Genomic DNA, 18,832 nt, shown 5'->3' on the forward strand with positions numbered 1-18,832 from the left:
GAAGTATTCCCCGAAAACAGACCCACGAATCTATTTAATCCAACCACAGAATAACGTGTCTCCACATTTCAAAGCCCAGTTTTACATTTTTTACGATGCTGTGGGGAAGTAAAACACATCAGGTTTGATTCAGGGATTGTCTTTGGTGTCAGGAATGTTGACATTGCTGTCAAGGGAGAAAAATCAAGCATGTTAAATAGACATTCATCCCTCTCCTCTCCTCTCTCTCTCTCTCTCGCTCTCTTCTTCTCCTAGGTCTGCATCTTCATTGGAGAGACGCTGCTCTTTTTAAACTGGGCCATTACGGCGGACATTTTAATGGTACGTATGGGAAGCCTATACTTATCTACTGTGCCGCTGGAAAGTTTTTTTGGAGCGAGCGGCTCAAACAAGACTGGCCATCCTCACTCCGGGGTGCTTATTTGGGACTGGGAAGTGCGTGACTGTGAGGAGAGCATGTTCGAGCTGGGCGGGGTTGAGGGCGCAGTAACCCCTTTGATTGAGCTTAATGCATACACCACTCATGGAAAATAAAATGGTAGAACAATTTTTCAGTGAAACTATGTTTTTGTGTCCGAGAGTTGAGGGGGTGGGGGGGGGGGGGGGTTGGTAAGAATGAAACAGGCAGGCAGAGAAAGAGAGAGAGAGGGGACCACAGAGAGAAAGATGGAGAAAGGTGGAGAGAGAGGTAGAGAGAGACAGTAGGGACAATGGAGAAAGCATTCTTGAATTAGTTTAAGCTAGATTAAACAGGAGTTGCTGTGAAATGGAAAGGCCAGCCAGCCTCCCGTTGGGCGATCCGTAGTGAGGGGAAGAGACAGCCGCAGAGGTACCAGCACTTACCGCCGGGTTAGAGGCAGTTCACGTCCCACCCTCCTAACGCGATGCGACACCGACGGAGGGTTGTGGCACTGAGGTGAACAGGAGTTTGTATAATTGAAGACTCCTGAAGTTGCCTCCATGTCATGGCTGGTTGAGTCTCTCTTGTCACTCTCTCTGCATCTCTCTTAAGTATTCGTCATGTTTCTCTCTCTACCGTATTGTTTTTGTTTTTAATTCTCCCGTGAAAGTGTTCTGACTCCCCTGTGAAACGGCTATGTAACCTCTCTCTCTCTCTCTCTCTCTTTTTTTTTTTTTACAGTTTGTTGTCATACCGACACGAAGAGCCACTGCGGTAGCCCTCCAGGGCTTCGTATCCCATCTACTAGGGGATGCAGGAAGCCCATCTCTCATTGGCCTGGTAAGATATTACAACTATTAATAACTCAACCTTCAGTACAGCTTTAGCTCTCACATTTCCGATTGGGTTGTGGTTTTCCGATCAGATCACTCAACTTCCTAGAAATGAGAACACGGCTGTGGAAATCAGCAAGTGTAGTTTCAACTTGAACAGAAAGGAGCATTTCCTTGCTTAGCTTTCTAGTTTCTCTTTGCTGTGAGTTGAGTTTCTTAGTGGCACAGAGCCCTCAGTAAAATGTCTCGTGTCTGACACAAGATGTTTTGTGCTGGTGCTGCACAGCAGGGTGTTCCACAATTAACCCAGCTGAACTGCCATATCCTCACTGGCTCCAGTACTCTCACTCCGTGCCTAATTGAATCACAGGCCCAGTGTTTTTATGCAGGGACTAAAGATGATTAAAAGGCTGTTAGGGTCAGCTGTCGTCCCATTTGTCATATATTTTTTTTATTCGGTGGTCGAGACGCAGGTTTGAAATACAACTTGTGCAGACAGCCGAGCGCCGGCAACGCCAGACGCATAATTCATCTGACCACTGCAGAATGGAGGCTCATTAGTACCCCCGCCGTGAAAGCCAATGAGGGTGATTTGTTCAAACATATCTCGCCAAACACATTCCTGCCATCCTTTGTCATCCAGAATATTCTGTGCAGACTGATGTTCCGGACTGTTCTCATCACTACACGTCTGAGCACTAAGGTTATTTTAGTAAGGGGCAGGAAATCTCCACATTACAGTGGCAGTATCTGAGGGGATGTGAATGGACAGTGTGAAGTATTTGACTACAGTGGCCATGTGGCTCTGGTCCGCCAGAGTTCTTATAGTTTGGACATTTTCATTAGTTTCTATTTGCATTTAGTCTTTCAGTTTGGGTTTTGATTTCAGTTTATTTGATTTAGTTTTCGTGGTTTTGAAAAAATAGTATTCCCCACTTACATGTCTGTCTACTGTACAGCATTCCACCCACACAGTACCGGAACACCTTTTTTTCCGAGTTTTGTCACACCTCTCCTGGAGTCCTCCTTGCCCCTGCCACTTCCGACCTTGGGTCAAACCCCCCGTGGGAGCCATAGTTGCAGATGGAGCCCATCACTCTCATATACACACACATACACACACACACACACACACACACACACACACACACACACACACACACACACACACACACACACACACACACACACACACTCTCACAGGGCAGCATAGCTGCACACATGGATGGGAAGCTGGAGGTAGAGCCAAGTGAGTGAGTGAGTGAGTGAGTGAGTGAGTGAGTGAGTGAGTGATTGAGTGAGTGAGAGTGAGTGAGTAAGGGTGAGTGAGTGAGGAGGTACAGTGGCAGATATCCTGTTCAGATATCCTAACAGGGGTGAGTCATAGTTGAGTGACAGGCCCTCAGCTGTGGAGCATGTCACTTGCTCTGGTCGCCCATCTGTCTTTGACATTTACAAGATGAGGAGCTGTGCTGTTTTCTTCACGTTCGGGGAGGCATGGAGTAGGCTTACACGGTGGCAGTAGAGAGAGAGCGTGGACTCCACAGGCTCTGGGGGTGTGCTGACAGAAGGAGCTGTTGAGACTGCCATCTCAAATTAGCAATTAGCGATGAAAGAGGAAATTACCTTCACAGCAGGGAAAACAGACAGGTAGCGAGAGCTCCTGAAGAAAAGAAGAAAAAAAAAAGCCCTTAACAGTAACAACAGCAGCCTGAGAGTAAACACATGAAGAACAAAAGCTCCTGAAGCCCTTAACAGTAACAACAGCAGTCTGAGAGTAAAACACATGAAGAACAAAAGCTCCTGAAGCCCTTAACAGTAACAACAGCAGCCTGAGAGTAAAACACATGAAGAGCAAAAGCACTACATGTGAGGATGACATAATGGGATGTTTTTTTGGAGCCTTTAGCCGATCCTCAACTGTCTGGCTTGTTTTTCATTGCAAGGCCATATGATTATGTAACATACTGTAGCATCAGCCCCAAGACTTTCCTGTCATTACCTAAGCAGAGCCTCTCTCTGCCAGCAGCCAGCCTGAGCATCTCAACAGGAGCCACACAATATGAGAGACTGGGGCCCACGCTGTCTTTTCAACTGGGCAAACAGAAAAACATCACAAACAAACGTCCACAAGGGTTAAATTCCAGGTAGTCCCGACATTCCACCTCGTAGAGCAGACGTTTCCAATAGCTCAAAAATGTCAGGTTAGCACATTCACAGCTCTTTGTTAATAATGACGGACGTGTCTGGGGGAGCTTTTTTTCTGCAAAGAGCATCGCCTCATCTTTGACAGGGCTCCAGAGGCCAGCTGGGTATATCACTACCCCAGTGTTCACAGCCAGTGACATGGCCCTGTGTAGGGGCCCCTGGCCCCTGATGGGGAGCTCCTGTGTGTCACTGATAGAAGCCCTGAGGGCGAGACACACAGGATGTCCCTCCACTTCGCACTAAGTCACAGCTCCCTCTGGCAGGCCTGCGGATGCACGCACATGCGTCACTGGTGATCCTGCCATGTCATACCGGAGGCTTTAGCGAGTCGGTGCAATGATGGCAGTGACGTTTCCTCACACAGTCGACAAACAGCCCCCCACCACACACACACACACACACACACGCACTTCCCCAATCTAAAGACTGTGCGGATCTCCCACAGGAAAACCACACCAGCTGCTTGACACTTAGCAACCACAGGACAGATCCGCGAAATGCGGGCACCCACTCACTGTATTCATCCTGGGGAGGAAAGCACTCGACCTCACATATGAGGCTTTCACTGAAAAGGCACACCTCGGCTACATAGCAACAGCACAGTGCCATTTTCTGCCCACCTTTCTCAGGTACCTAAAACCTACCCCGGTGGGCCGCATTGTAGACATATGAAGTCATGGCTCCAAATTCTCAGGCCTCATTCTGCTAATAGCTGTCTCAGCTGAGTGAGCCACTCCACCCTGCTTCACAGGAGTGGGCCGCTGGCACAAGCTGCCGTTTCAGGCCACGGCAAGGCAGACACGGGCCAGTCTTCATAAGTGGGTTTGAAAATTTCAGTTCCACTTACTTAAGCAAGGAAATGAGAGATTGGCCAACGTTGAATTACGTTCATTTCTAGTCATTTTAACCCGGGGGGCTCACTGTATGTGCAGATTCAGAACAGCAGGGATTGCATTTTTTAAAGTCATCCAAAAGCCATTACACCAGACACATTTCCTGCCCCATGCCCATTACATTTTAATCTTGTGTCAACATCGTTTGTGGATTTACAATCAAGATTAATACACCTTGAGGCAAAGTGGGTGGCGATTTAATTACCTTCAAATTGTTCAAAGTAATAAAGTGTTGATTTTTTTTTTTTATCTGATCCATGCAAAGTTAAATGTGTTTTTTTCTTCTTATGAGTTTATTCTTAATTCATTTTCCCTGGCAGCACACTGGGTTATGTACGTGCGGTAGACACACGCAAACACACACAGTCAGCATCTGTTTGTACCTTGTGGCTAACACTTTCTAGGCCTAATCCTTAAGGATAATCTATGCATTGCTATTAGGTTGATTTACAACATTAAACACTCACGGCAAAAGATTTGGTGCATTAAGCCAATCAATCAGGTGATTTCCTGAGTGGCAGGTGAGTCAGCAGAAAGGAGACGTGACCAGGGTCACTTCCCGTTGTCCAACAGTGGTATGCAGCCATGTGCCGCCACGGTCCAAGGCACCCACAGGCATGCTGGGAAAACACTTTGCCTGTGTCAGCATTTCACAACATCCCTTAGCAGCTATTTGATTTCCCCCTACTCTACTGCATAGCATGTAGATTTTTGGTTTAAAGTTTTATGCCTTCAATGGAGTGGGTTTGCCTCCCTTTAAAATATTCAAATGTATTTCCATTCATGAGTTGTCTGCGGTGGAAAGTGTTATTTTGTTTGATTTAAATACTACATCTCCGTATGTGTACTGGCTTCTTCACACCCATTTGCTCAGCTGAATAATCCATAATCCATTCTTCCAATCCTAAAAGACATTATTGTGTTTGTTTGCAAACCACTGTTTGTACCAGCCATCACATTTCCTCCAGGTTTAAAATCAATATCTTAATTTTGTTTGTTGAACCTTTTCATTGATTTATTGAAATCTACACGACATTGTTACTCCGCTTTACAATGCTCTAAGTGGTGACAACAAATCTGTTAATTGCATCAGTATGGCAGATTGATATTCACACCCATCCTCTAATTAATGAATGAATGAATTAAGTCGTGAACATTGGAGATGGTGCCAGAGGGCAAACAGTAGGAGCTCAGGCCGCTCACACCGCTCGAGAAAAAAAGAAAGACTTGCAGCAGCTGGATGTGGGACTTGGCCTTAAGTGTTGGTGTGTGTTTTCTCTGCAGATCTCCGACGGCCTGCAGCAGACCTACAAGTCATCCGTGCTCTGGCAATTCCTGAGCCTGGGCTACGCGCTCATGCTGTGTCCCTTCGTCATCGTCCTGGGGGGGATGTTCTTCCTCGCCACGGCCCTCTTCTTCCTGGACGACAGGGAAAAGGCAGAGAAACAGTGAGTACCTTGATCTCCCATTGGCCTGCTATGGTGGGGGTAAAGAACACCGCCAGATATGACACCACAGGATGACGAGTATCAGTTTGGCGGAGCGGAAGGGACGGAATTGGACAGCACAGTAGAACCTTATCATTTTATTATATAATTGTGTTCTCTTAGATTCCATTTATACATTTCCCCCTCAGCTACCTAAGGTTATGGAAGTTGCTAGTTGCTAAACACAATGCCTCGTATTCACAGATTGGCTAGGGATCAGCACAGGACAGGGGGCAGCCCAACACCAGGCAGCCAGTAAAAACACTCTCTGACAGTCTCTAAGGAGCAGGGGGATTTCATGAGCCCTTGGTCCGTCACTAAAGCCCACGCTGCCCTGCTTACACCAGCTATTCTCACTAAAGACCAACAGTCACTTGGCTCCTGTCTGCTTACTTTTCCCATTATAAGCTGCCGCCTTCAGCATATACATACAGGCAGACCAATAGGCTTTTTGCTGGTGCTACAAATGCATACATGCCTCTGTGCTTAGTCTCTCATCTCATTGCCTTAAAAGGCTAAAACAAGCACAGTGTCTTGGCCATCGATGCAATGCAGCTTTTTTTGGAGGGGGGGGGGGGCATTGTTTTATCAAGTGGACTTCCTCTGTGCCTTGCCTCCTAGAAATGACTTCCTTCCTGTTTGAAGTGGAGGGCAATCGGAGGCAGGGTGGCAGACTAGTGTCCACTGAGCTGAGTTTCCCCTGCAGACCTTGGGCTGTGCGCTTCATAGTTTCCCAAAGTTCCCCACGGGCGTAGCATAAATAGCGGACAGGGCAGGAGGATGGCACAGCAGACAATCATCGCTCTGGAATTCGGTTCACAGAAAGCAGCTATCTGATCACGATTAACATCTATGGCCAAGTCAGCTGAGAGACGCATTGATTTAAGTGGTTACGCTGATGACCAGATAATCCATTCACTTAAAGAATCAATTTGGTTTGGCCGTTCAGATACAGTTTTTTCATGGCTGAGCTAGAACAGGCATTTATACACCTGTATATTAAGCATAAAAAACACTGGTAAGGTCGCAGCTAAGCTTCTTGCTTCTTGGTAAACATGAGAACTGAGAAGTTAGAAATGTAAGAATCTCTTGTCGAATAGTGGTTTTCATCACACTGATTATTTCTTCTTTGAAAATGTTATTGTTTTGTTTGTCTCCCAAGATATATCAAAAGTCAGTCCTGTGGTCAATCATGTTAAACCACAGTGTGAGGTGTGTGGGTAGCTGGTATTTGTGCAGCTAAACTCTATCTTACCACAATCCACTGCTCAAGCGTGCAGTCAACAACAGATAAAGTGGCAGGAATGAACACAGCAAGACAGAACCTCTGGAATGGGTGTGTCTTTTCTGTGGATAGGGGAGGGGTTGGGTAAGAGGAGTCGTTTTGTACTCAAGTCAACCTGTAGCCGAGGGAATAACATTTGTTTTTTCGTGTGAAGGAAATACACTTACCACTTCAACCACATGGTTCTTTCATCCACAGCAAGATGAAAATGGAGAAGGCAAACTAAATTTCGGGTCACATTACAAGAATTGTGTATGCTTGCCCATATACAGGTGGTCAGTAGACTTACCCACTGGCTCATCTTACCCCACTCGCCCTCTATACCATAGTATTGGTGAAATATGTATGTGAAATGAAGAAGAGCTGGTTACATGTATCTCCATACTTTCTGTTCTTCGGATAATACACATATTGCATGCTTGAAAGGCAACGCCACAAACTGTTTTCTGAAAATGCGCTGAACGTCTGAAAGAGCATGCATAATGCACAGCGAAACGAATGCTCCCAGCTCAGGTCAGACCGCTGCTCCACTGCTCTTTCCCAGCGTATTCCATACGGAAATAACTCCAATTTCTTTCTTTCTTTTTTTTTTTTTTTAAACAATAGTTCCTTCACGCTCAGAAACCCCGCCATCCACAAATATTGCTCTAGCATGCTAACAAATGCGGCGCTGTCCTTAGACATCCCGCTCTATTTATAAAAGCCAGGAGCAGAAGGGTCCCTTCAGTGAAGCGTTTGCAGTCTATTTGCAGCACTCATGGGGGGGGGGGGGCTCCATTATTTCCAGGTTGTTAGCGCTCCCTTTTTGAAAGTGCAGGGATGCTATTTATAGCAGAGGCCCTGGCTGGGCAAATACATGCCCTCCCCCCCCACCCCCACCCCCACCCCCACCCCCCATCCCTTGGCCCTCTGTCACGTGCATGAGATCTCATTTGTTTCATCTGCTTTTATTGCCTTGGCATCACTGGGCACGTTGCCTGAAGGCGTACCACCCCCCCCGACCTACCACCACCACCACAGTCTCTTTCATGAGTGTGGGCATGGCTGAAGCGTGCCCGAGTCACTAGCCCAGTGGCGGGCGAGGCAGGCGGATCGGTGTGATGTATGATGAGGTGACGGTGCCAACGAAGGAACAGAGGAAGATAGAGACTGGGGAAGAGGGGATTAGGGAGGGAGGGAGAGAGGGAGGAGGTGGAAGTGACAGTGTGTAACGGGGTGTGAGGAATGGCGCTTGGGAAAAGTGCACTAATGACCAGAGCTAGCATGAGAGAGAGAAACTGGACTGGATGTATTTGGTCTGTCGAATAAGTACGCCACCCATAAGGCCTGGGCCCCACACAGACTCTACAGTGTCCTGATCCCGGAGGAACTCTGCTGCTGCTGCTGCTGCTGCTGCTGCTGCTCCTGTTTACGGAGCTTTGCTGTGAAGCCTTTCAGCACTCCAGAGCTGTGGGCAATGAACGTGAACTTGACTTGACTTCATTGTGCTCTGCTCTGCTCCGTCTCATTGTTTTTATTTCTCTCCTTTTCCCCGCAGGATAAGCCAGCTCACCAGCCAGCTCACCAGGCCACCATCCTCGGTCAAGGTAAGGACCCAGCTCTGTGGTTATGCTTGAGTGTGTCTGCTGCCAGACTTTCAGTGTGCCAAGGGGATATTAGGAAGTCATCCAATCCGAGTGTCATTCGTAAAGCAGGATTAATCTGTTGGCCCACATTGACAATTACTTAACGCTAAAATCTTCAAATAGGGAATTATAGAGTGCCCCAGTCAGCTGGACTACATGTTTTTCAATGCTATAATACTAAAGACAGCTACTGATGTAATATAATATCTAAATCAAACATTAAAAGAAACTTAAAATAGAAATAAAACTTTAGCTTTGAAATAGCTTTAACTAGGTTAGCTTTAGTATACAATTTCTTCTCCAGATATTTCTAACAATTCTTCAACTCTTGACAACTGTTCCTAATAGGAATCCCAATTTTCAAAATCTTTTTTCCATTCAAACTTATCTTTCCTCCAGTCCTCCCCACTTTCCCCTGTGTCCCCAACTCAAACGGCACTAGCGAGCCTCCTGAGTGAGGGCCCAGTGTGCGCGCTGCTGTAGCGTTTACCGCAGAGCTCCCCAGAGGCCTCAGGGCGGCTGGAGCTGGGCCCTGGAGAGGGGGCCTCTTGGCGTGGCAGGTCTCCGCTGTAATATGTTGGCACCCTGTCAAGGTCGCGCTGCCCTTTCTCTTTCTTCTCCTTCCTCTCCTTATCACCCGACGCCACTTGCTGCGTGGGGACCCTTTGTGTAATTACCGGTGTGTGCCTCTAGTCTCAAGACCGAGAGAGAGAGAGAGAGGGGAAAAAAAACCCGCCTAATACTCAGGAAACAGGTCTGACCTTGCTAGCCAGCTCCTCGGCCACGAGACAATGGCTGCCCGGGAGTATCACAGTACAAAATAACAAGATTTTGGCCCAGACAGATTGATTGGAAGGGGCACGGGTTGGCTCTTTCATGTTATTGTGAAAGGTTATCCTGCCAAGACAGGGGGGCAAGAAATTACGCGCCCGACCTCCTGTTGTGTTTGTGTCAAAGGCTGGCATCGAGCCGGCAGCGGAGGCACGGGCAAGGAGTTCTGCCCGCTGCACGTCTTTCTTTTATACCCTTCAGTAGTTGGTCTGACAGTCTGGAAGGAGAGTATGTCTTCAGCGTTATGTAATTCACCCTGGCGGTACTATCAACACCCCCCTGTGTGGACAGCAGGGTGAGAAGAAGAAGAAGTGACTGGCCCCTGGGTGAGAAGATCTCACCCATTTATTACACATCCAAGCTCTGCATTTCTCAGGCTCTCACACCTCAGCAGCTCACTTACAGCACCGGCTACAGACTCTCATTCTGTGAGAGGTACATTCAGCCTCCATTTTAAAAGGCTATTCTACAAACGCATAACTCTGCTGCCTTTCAGACTGCCTCTCCCTGCTCTCAAGAATCAAAAATCAGGAGAGGATGTTAAAAGGGGAAAATCAATGGCTGTCTCCTCGCGAATGATTGTTAACCATGGCCTTGGGGGCCAGATCATTTGAGACTAAACGTATTAGGCAAATGCTTAATATGGGTGCACCGCACTAGAATAGATGTACATACAGATCAATGCAGTCCATAGGGTCAGGGCCAGTGAAGGAGACAGAGTTATGTAATGCAAATGTCCTCTGTTCTGCCAAGTCAGCCATCACGAGGAAGGCCTTTAATGTGTAGCCCGTGCATAGGGGGGAAGGGAGGTGGGGTGGTTTCAAGGGAGGTCAATGGGACTCCATTTGGTTATATTAAGCCTTGTAGCGATGAGGATGAGTTATGGCAGCAGTGTACTGGGGATGCCCTTACACAGATGGACTAAACAGAGAGAGAGAGAGGGAGAGTGAGGGATAGGGAGAGAGAAGAAGGAGGGAGAGATACAAGAGATACATGGAGAGAAAAGGAGAGGGGGATACACAGACAGAGATGAGAAGAAAAAGGAGGAGAGAGAGAGATGGGGATAGAAAGAGTGATGGAGAGAGAGAGAGAGATGGCAGTTTTATTTAGACGGTGGTTTAATCACTTAAGCCATAATGCATCATCAAGCATTAATCTCTGGTGATGCAATCCTTGATGGGTATGAGATAAGCTGGGATCCAATTAAGAGCCTCCAAAGAGTAGCGTGCTCCTAACCACAGACACGTCCAACCCCTACACACAGCTCTTAGTCTTCACTTTCACAGGCTGGGAAATTAATGAAGATTAATGACAAATATGACAGCATTTTGTTGAGATTTTCTGTCATGGGTGCTTCAAAGATTCACCATTCTGGTGGAGGGGCGGTAGAGAGAGCCTCTGTGTGAATTTAGCATATCATTATTCTACAAACTGCAAGAGACAAGACAGGGTTTAGAGGAATGAACCACAGGCTGCATTCTGGAACCACAAAATGGAGCAATTCATCTAGTGCATTGGTGTCTTACCCAGAGGTGTAAAGTAACGAATTACATTTACTCACGTTACTGTAATTGAGTAGTTTTTTTGTGTACTTTGTAATTTTTAAGTAGTTTTTGAAATCGGTAATTTTACTTTTACTTAAGTAGATTTTGACTGAAGTATTGTACTTCGCTACATTGGAAATTACATCCGTTACTGAGTAAAAAAAAAAACATAGTTCAAGAAAGGAAACCGAAAGGCGGGAATCGCGCACGACAATTCTCATTGCAGTGGTGGATGCTGCATAGAGTGGATGATAGAGTCGATGCAGGCCGCCGGTGTCGAGTCACGAGAGATAGAGCTGGAGGAAGATGATAGTGCGGACTACCAACAAGCTGCGGACGACCAACAAGCTGAAGCACCGAACTTTCCGCAAGTTAAAATTAAAGAAGATGAAGAAACCCCGTATCCACAACTCAGCAAGCAGTTTGCCTTCCAACCTAAAAGAGGCAACAGCTATATAATGCAGTGTAAGCTGTGCCTGCCCCGCCAGACAGAACTTTCTGCTTATAAAAATTAATCTTCAAATCTGCGCAAGCATGTGTTGGTAAGTACAGTATTTGTCCCTTTCCATTAGTAGTTCAGACAGCGTTTTTGTTGTTTTTTAGCTTTGCTACAATAAGCAAAATATGCGTGTCATGGCACTTTTAGCCTCATTTTGGCTAGCACTTGCAACCACCCTGAGTATGCTAACGTCAAATAGCTAGCTAGCTAGGCTAGCTATACACTCATGTACCCATCATTCTGTTAACAGCCGTCATCCAATAGACTAATAATAATTTCATTCCTGTCTTCCATTCGTTTCAATTCATAGCATTATTATGTTCAGTCTCTCATATTGTGTTAAAAACTGCAGATCAGTCATCAACAATAAGATACACTGCATAAACTGATATTAGGCTAATCATTTGGCTGCCTCCCATGCCCTGAAACAGGAACGATGTGAATGCGCACACCATCGTTGTCAGACAGTTGGACAAGTCATTGTCAATGTGTATGTCGTTATCTCGAATTTATCACGATGTGGTGGCTTTGCAACGTGCACGTCTTTCATGTTCATGCTCAGGGGTCTCAGTTAGCAAGAATTTAGGATTGTGAATTGTGATGCATGTAGAAATAGAAAATAATGTTATCATTCTGTATATATACTGTAGGTCTGTCATCTCAAGTAGCTATTTATAGCTATTTCTGTGTTAAGATGCACTCTTGATGGCAGCTCAATACTTAATTGTCAGAATTGTTGTTTGTCATTCTACAGGTCTAGTCTATGTCAGACAACATCTTGACCGGATAGTAGGGGCTGAAGCAAGTTGGACAACATTCATCCGATGAAGATGATTTATTTTCCTCAATGAAGTCCAGAAGGTACAGGGGAGTTAGAAGGGAACCTAGCCTGTGTCTCAGTCAATATGGATCTGCTGAACTTTCAGAATATCAAAAAACTGTCCCTGAAACTCAATACTGGCCTACCTGCCTCGACCGCCTGCGAGTGACTCTTCGGCTGTGCTGGATTGCCGTTTACTGCAAAGCGAGCCCGGATGAACTCTACACACCTTGAAAAGCTGCTGCTCAAACTCAACAAGAAGTTTGTAGACTAATGCTCTAAAGGTGGACACAAGTAAAGTAACCAAAGTTTTAATATAGTGGGGCAGCGGCATTTTAACTTTTTTATTTTAGCTGTCATGTGGTTCATGTCTTGACATGTCCTCCCAAAAGTTCTTAAATGTTGCGTTGACAGTTTAATGTTTAATGTTTGACATGTTTAATGTCATTGCACTTATATTTCTAAAGATTTCCTTTAATTAAAAATAACTAGTTTTTGTATTGGATTTATGACGCCTTGTCCTTTTTTGCACTATGTAGGAGCGGCCCCGATCAAGTTGTTGAAAGTAACTAAGTAACTTTTACTTAAAGTACATTTTAAATGAACTACTTTTTACTTTTACTTGAGTACATTTTTAGATGGGTAATTTTACTTTTACTTAAGTAAAATTTCATCAAAGTAATTGTACTTTTACTTGAGTACAACATTTCAGTACTTTTTACACCTCTGGTCTTACCATAGAATGCACTGCAAACATAAAGTAAAGTAAACGTGGACATATATTTCTGTCTGTCCATCCCTCCATTTGATTAGGATCAGCCTGGATCCTCATCACCTTTCATTGATCCACATTGTGCCATTGGTGGAGTTCATCCCATCAGTGTGGCTAAAAATACACCAGCCGGGTTTACAGAGGGCTTCACTCCACAGTCTGGTCTGCCACTCTGCTGCCTCTTTTTCTTCTCTGTTCGAAAATATGGATCGCTTGCGTCAGTAGCCCCCGTCAGTGTCCTTGTCTGGTGCGTGGTGTGGTGTGGTGTGGTGTGAGCTGGGCTGGAGAGCGCAGTGGAGTCACGACCACAGCGGGCCAGTGGTATGGTGTGTGAGAGTGAGAGTGAGAGTGAGAGGGAGAGGGCGGCCAGAGGATGTGGGCAGGCTGGTGCTGTGTTTGTTTCCCGTGTCCATCTGGTTCTGCTACACCAGCTCTCCACACAGTAAACCTCCAGCAAGTACAGGTTAGCTGGACACGACTATTTGGCTTTATACCCGCTACTCTCTCTACTGTCTGTGTGTGTGTGTGTGTGTGTGTGTGTGTGTGTGTGTGTGTGTGTGTGTGTGTGCGTGCGTGTGTGTTTGTGTGTGTGCGTGTGTGCGTGTCTGTGTGTGTGTGTGTGTGTGTGTGTGTGTGTGTGTGTGCGTGCGTGCGTGTGTGCGTGTGTGTTTGTCTGTGTGTCTGTGTGTGTGTCTGTGGGTCTGTGTGTGTGTGTGTGTGTGTGTGTGTGTGTGTCTGTGTGTGTGTGTGTGTGTGTGTGTGTGCGTGTCTGTGTGTGTGTGTCTGTGTGTGTGTGTCTGTGTGTGTGTGTCTGTGTGTGTGTGTGTGTTTGTGTGTGTTTGTGTGCGTGTGTGTGTGCGTGTGTGTGCGTGTGTGTTTGTGTGTGTGCGTGTCTGTGTGTGTGTGTGTCTGTGTTTGTCTTCATATTCATTACAGAATTTCGGCAAACTTCAGTCACAGGTGCATGAACTGTAGATTGATGATTAACCATACCCTTTGGCCAAACGCTAATACCAATTAGTAACTAGACTACAAGCACTAGACTACAACGACAATAACGTTGGTTAAAAAACATCCCTAACAAATATCTGATGTATTTCCCGATTCAGCATTAACCAGGAGGGATTTGCAGATCCTCGGGTGAAACTGCTCACTGGGGTGACTCAATAGCTTTTGGGAAACAAAGAAAAAAATTATCGTTAAAATTCTGTAATCCAGCATGACAGTTAATTACAGCGCTGCTACATTCAACCTACCCATTGGGACATTTCTGTTTGTGTGTGTCTGTGTGTGTGTGTGTGTGTGTGTGTGTGTGTGTGTGTGCATGTTTGTGTCTGTTAGTTTAAACAAAAGACAAAACAACAACAAACAGGCAGGCTCAGCGCTGTAATCCCATCCCATTGTAGTCTGCCTCGTCCACGGCGGAATAATAGCACAGTAATCAGGAATAAAACCAACAAATAATTCCTCGCACAGATAATTGAATCATTTTAGGAATTTAGGAAACAAAATTAGCTGCTGCAAACAAAGACAAGCTCACTCAGAGCACCGCAGTGGTGAATCTGTCCTAAATACTGTGTTTTTCCAGAGATGTCAATCAGGTTAAAGTGGGCTGTTGTATCTGTCTGTCGGAGGGCGTTGTAGTGATGGAGATTTGGAAGCTTGTTTTTCCGGTGGAGGGGTCCCCACGGGCGTGTTGTTCTTGGGACGGCCCGTGGGGACAGCTAGACAGATGGCAGCAAGTGCCGGGCCGTGATAATTACATGGGAACGTCCTGGAGGGAAGCCGAAAACACCCCCCCACCCTCAACCGCTAACCATCCTGTCTGTCTGTCTCTTGTGTGTCTGTCTGTGCAGGTCAACAAGTGAAGAGAGGCCAGCACCTGATGGCTGCACAAGGTGCCTGGCTAGAGAGGGGAAGAAGGAGCAGCTCACCCACTGGACATCCTAGACTATCTACGTCGATCATCTCTTTATCAAAGCAAACGACACCTCCTTGCTCTCATATTTTATTTATTTTTCTTTCTTTCTCTCACTCTCACTCTCTCTCTCTCTCTCTCTCTCTTGCTTCCATTTCTTGGAGGCTGCTCGTAACTGGAGCCACGGCATGGTCACCTCACTATGTGGGCACTGCCTTGTGTCCGATAAAAAAAAAAAAAAGCCAGCCGAACAGCAGCTGGTGATGCCTCCCATGCTGATGCGGCTGAATAGGGGAGGGGGGCATGGAGCCAAAATGGCGCCCGTGTGGATGAGCCCGTGTGTTAGTGCCATACTACTGAAAAGAGGCACAGTGTCCGTCACGATGCCTGTCAATCTGCACCAAGTGCCATGTCATTCCATCCCCTCACAGCCCCCCCACTGGTTCCCCACCCTAAGCTACACGGTGTCACTGGCTGCCCCTCCTCCCAAACGAAAAAAAAAAAAACAGGATGAATACTGGAAAGCAAGTAGTGGGAAAACAAACACACACACACACACACACACCCACCCACACACAAGCAAACCAACATGGAGTCAGTGACGTCTCAGTCACCCTTACTGATGAAAGACTGGAATGCCAGCCTTAACAGATATACAAGCCCCTCTTTTTCTTTTGTTTTTCTCTTGTCTTTTTTTTTAGCACTTATTCCAAAAAGGAGTTTCAGCTACATCACACTGTCAATCGCAAAAAGACGACAGACATCACTTGACACATCTTTTGTAGTGCTTGTCAGCATCGTTGTTTGAAACTGGAGGTCCAAGCCTATGATTGTTTCAAAGGGTTGGCGAAAGGGAGAGGAGTGCAGCCCAGTCATCGTTACAAGACACTGGAGATGTCTTATCTTTTTGTACAACTTTAAAAAAAAAAAAAAAAAAGTGAGTAGAGAAGGCCAAACACGCATACACTGGCTTCAGCGCGTACAGGTGCCTCAGCTCAGCGCTCAGCAACTGGAGGAGGAGGAAGAGGAATTTTAACAAGTAAACGAAGCAGACACCGCGGTGGTTTAACCTCGCCAAAGCCTTTCTTTTTTTTCATGTAGGGATTCCTTACAGTTTGTTGGCTTTGAGATGTCCTGGAATCCACCCACTGAGAGAATGGCAGCCTCATTAAGCCGGGTTTGAAATGCCCCTGGTTGACTCTCTGAGAATAGAAGTCTTTGTACACAGCTTTTTTTCTCTACCTACCCGTTGTAGATATCTAGTTTCTCAAAGGACAGAGGAAAAGAGATTAAGAGGAAAATAAGTGTCTTTCAATTATGAAGTTAATTAAAGACAGACGTTTATCCCCTGGAAGAGGTCATTTTACCCACGGCCGGGCCCGGATGAGCCGTTAACTTGACTGGACGGGAGGCATTCCACATGTGATGATAGTTAAGCAGCATGGCAAGGTTTTAGTGCTTTCTCCGTTTTACAGCTGACCTGTGGTCAGTTCATGTGCTGCTTGAGAACAACAAACAATTTAGTTGAAATCTTACTAGTAGAATATTTGTTGTGCAGAGCCAAAGAAACATCCAAAATGAGCACCTTGTTTGTTGAACTGTTGCGGGAAAAAAATCAATATCACACTGACGGTTGTGCTCTTTATGTTGAATATCAGCATGGCTGTTATTTGGCCTCTAACCTCAAACCTATGACTGAGCCATGCTGATATTCAGTATAACATCACTCCCTCATGTGATCCAGCTCAATGATTAAGTGTTCAGAGTTGTGCATTAGAAATGAACTTGAAGAAACAGTTATGCAAACAACTAACGTGCATCTAGGTGTTGAGTTTAACATGACTGACTGGAATGATTGGGATTATCTGACCTGTTTGGCTTGCACGGACACTGATATATGCTCTCAGATTTTAAATACTTTTGTTATTGACAAAAGCCCCATATTATGGCATAGGATAAAGCACTTTGCTTTAGGAGGAAGATTGACTTTTTTTTAATTATATTGTATGCAGAAGGAAATAAGGATTTTCCTTAAATGGTTGCCTCCATCCTAAATGTTTTCGTTTGATCCGGTCTGCAAAATATGCAATATGCTACAAAATGGGTGAAAATGGCAATAATCAAGATGTTTCCTTGTGCTCAACAATGTTGTTCAAGCAGAAATATGGACCATTGGTTAGATGTGTTAGAATTTTTTCTTATTGAAAAGTTTGGCTTTAGAAAAATAAATCATCACGTTTTTTTTTTTTTTTTTTTCAAGATTCGTCCTTAAATATAACCCTTGTGATTCTTTCCCCCAAAGCTTAAATGTAAACCCTTGTGTTTGGGGAGCTAGAAGCTTTGGCCTTGTGGGTATGGTGTGTGTGTATGAGGGTGGGGGAGGGGGAGGGGGAGGGGGAGGGGGGTGGGGGGATCTGCACTTCTCTCCATCTATCTGGGCTTCTCTCAAGCGCGAGGAGAGATCTGAATGTGACGCTGACGCCTCCTGTGTGTTTACACATGCAACATTATCTTAATTAAGCTTCTTTTATCATTCTGTCAGGATGTCTTTTTTTTTGTTATGAGTTATTGTATATGAGTTTTATATCTAAATGCTATAAAGATAAACAACTATATTATGCAGCAGTTTTAATATATTGTAAACAACGGCTTGGATGCAATGTATTTATTGTTTTGTTTATTGGTTCTGGTGAGGAAGATTATTGAAAAGATTTTTTTTTTTGTCCCTGACTTTAATAACTCTTGTATATTTTCATTATATTTTATCAGCAAAGAAAATCATGTTTTAAAATACAGTTTATTTACACTGTGATCAAGGGGTTGGGTCTAGACGTCAGAGCAGAGGTTTAAACATGTATTTACACGTGCTAACAGCCGTTTTAGACCCTTGTGCTGGTTTGATTTCAGTTTTCAGCTTTGAAGTGCATTCTTTGTTTTAGACCAATGAACTTGTTTATTTATTTTTGCACAGTTGGCAGTCAGCATAGAGTGTGTCATTCAGGTTTTTTTTTTTTTCTTTGATTGAATAGTTCAACACTGGCAAGCTTTCTCACGGAGCACGCTTAGCTCAAAGACCCTGTTTTTTTTGTCTGAAGCTAAGAGTACGTGCTAATCTCCATCACATTCATTCATTTGAGAGCGCTGTGTCTATGGAACGGGCATCATCAGGTGGGATAAATGGTAAATGTCAAAATGCCAAACACACCATTGATTGATTACCATCACTTGGAAAGGAGAATTTGTCTAGGCTTGAATGAAAGGATACCATCCGAACAGGCCACAGGACTGATGTGATGTTTTGAGAAAATGCTTTTTTCTTGTCATACAAGAACCATGTATAAAGGACCTTATTTCTGATATTGAGCAGAAAACAGGTTATTCTATTTTCTAGAGCAAGTGTGATAAAGAAAGGGAATTAAAAACATGAATAAAACAGAACAAAATATTGTTTAGGAATAAACTGTGATGCTCCAGCTTGGAGTGACATGAAATGTACACCTATATGTAAAAGATCAAATAAACTTATTTAATCAACGCATGGGATCATCTGTCAGTTTTCATTTTTGTCTAGAGTTCTGGCTTCAAAATGGAACACTGCAGAAAGAAAGAAAGGGGATAGACCACTCAAAGAAGACATTGTAGAAAAGCTTTCTTTTCTTTCTTTCTTTCTTTCTTTCTTTCTTTCTTTCTTTCTTTCTCATACACAGGCAAACACAC

General features: G+C 45.0%; 1 protein-coding gene across 1 annotated transcript in view; it reads left to right on the plus strand.

The window, feature by feature from the left end:
• The window catches only part of spns2 (spinster homolog 2 (Drosophila)), a 76,186-nt gene extending 59,547 nt beyond the window's left edge, over positions 1 to 16,639 (plus strand). Inside the window, exons 9-13 of the mRNA XM_031572402.2 lie at positions 256 to 321; positions 1,142 to 1,240; positions 5,619 to 5,782; positions 8,644 to 8,692; positions 15,054 to 16,639. Of these exons, the coding sequence (XP_031428262.1) occupies positions 256 to 321; positions 1,142 to 1,240; positions 5,619 to 5,782; positions 8,644 to 8,692; positions 15,054 to 15,065 (390 nt within the window). The 3' untranslated portion in view covers positions 15,066 to 16,639. The remainder of the gene's footprint in view (positions 1 to 255; positions 322 to 1,141; positions 1,241 to 5,618; positions 5,783 to 8,643; positions 8,693 to 15,053) is intronic.
• The last annotated feature ends 2,193 nt before the right edge of the window (positions 16,640 to 18,832 follow it).

This window comes from Clupea harengus, chromosome 8 (assembly GCF_900700415.2).
Source record: "Clupea harengus chromosome 8, Ch_v2.0.2, whole genome shotgun sequence".
In the NCBI taxonomy this organism is placed as follows: Eukaryota; Metazoa; Chordata; class Actinopteri; order Clupeiformes; family Clupeidae; genus Clupea; species Clupea harengus.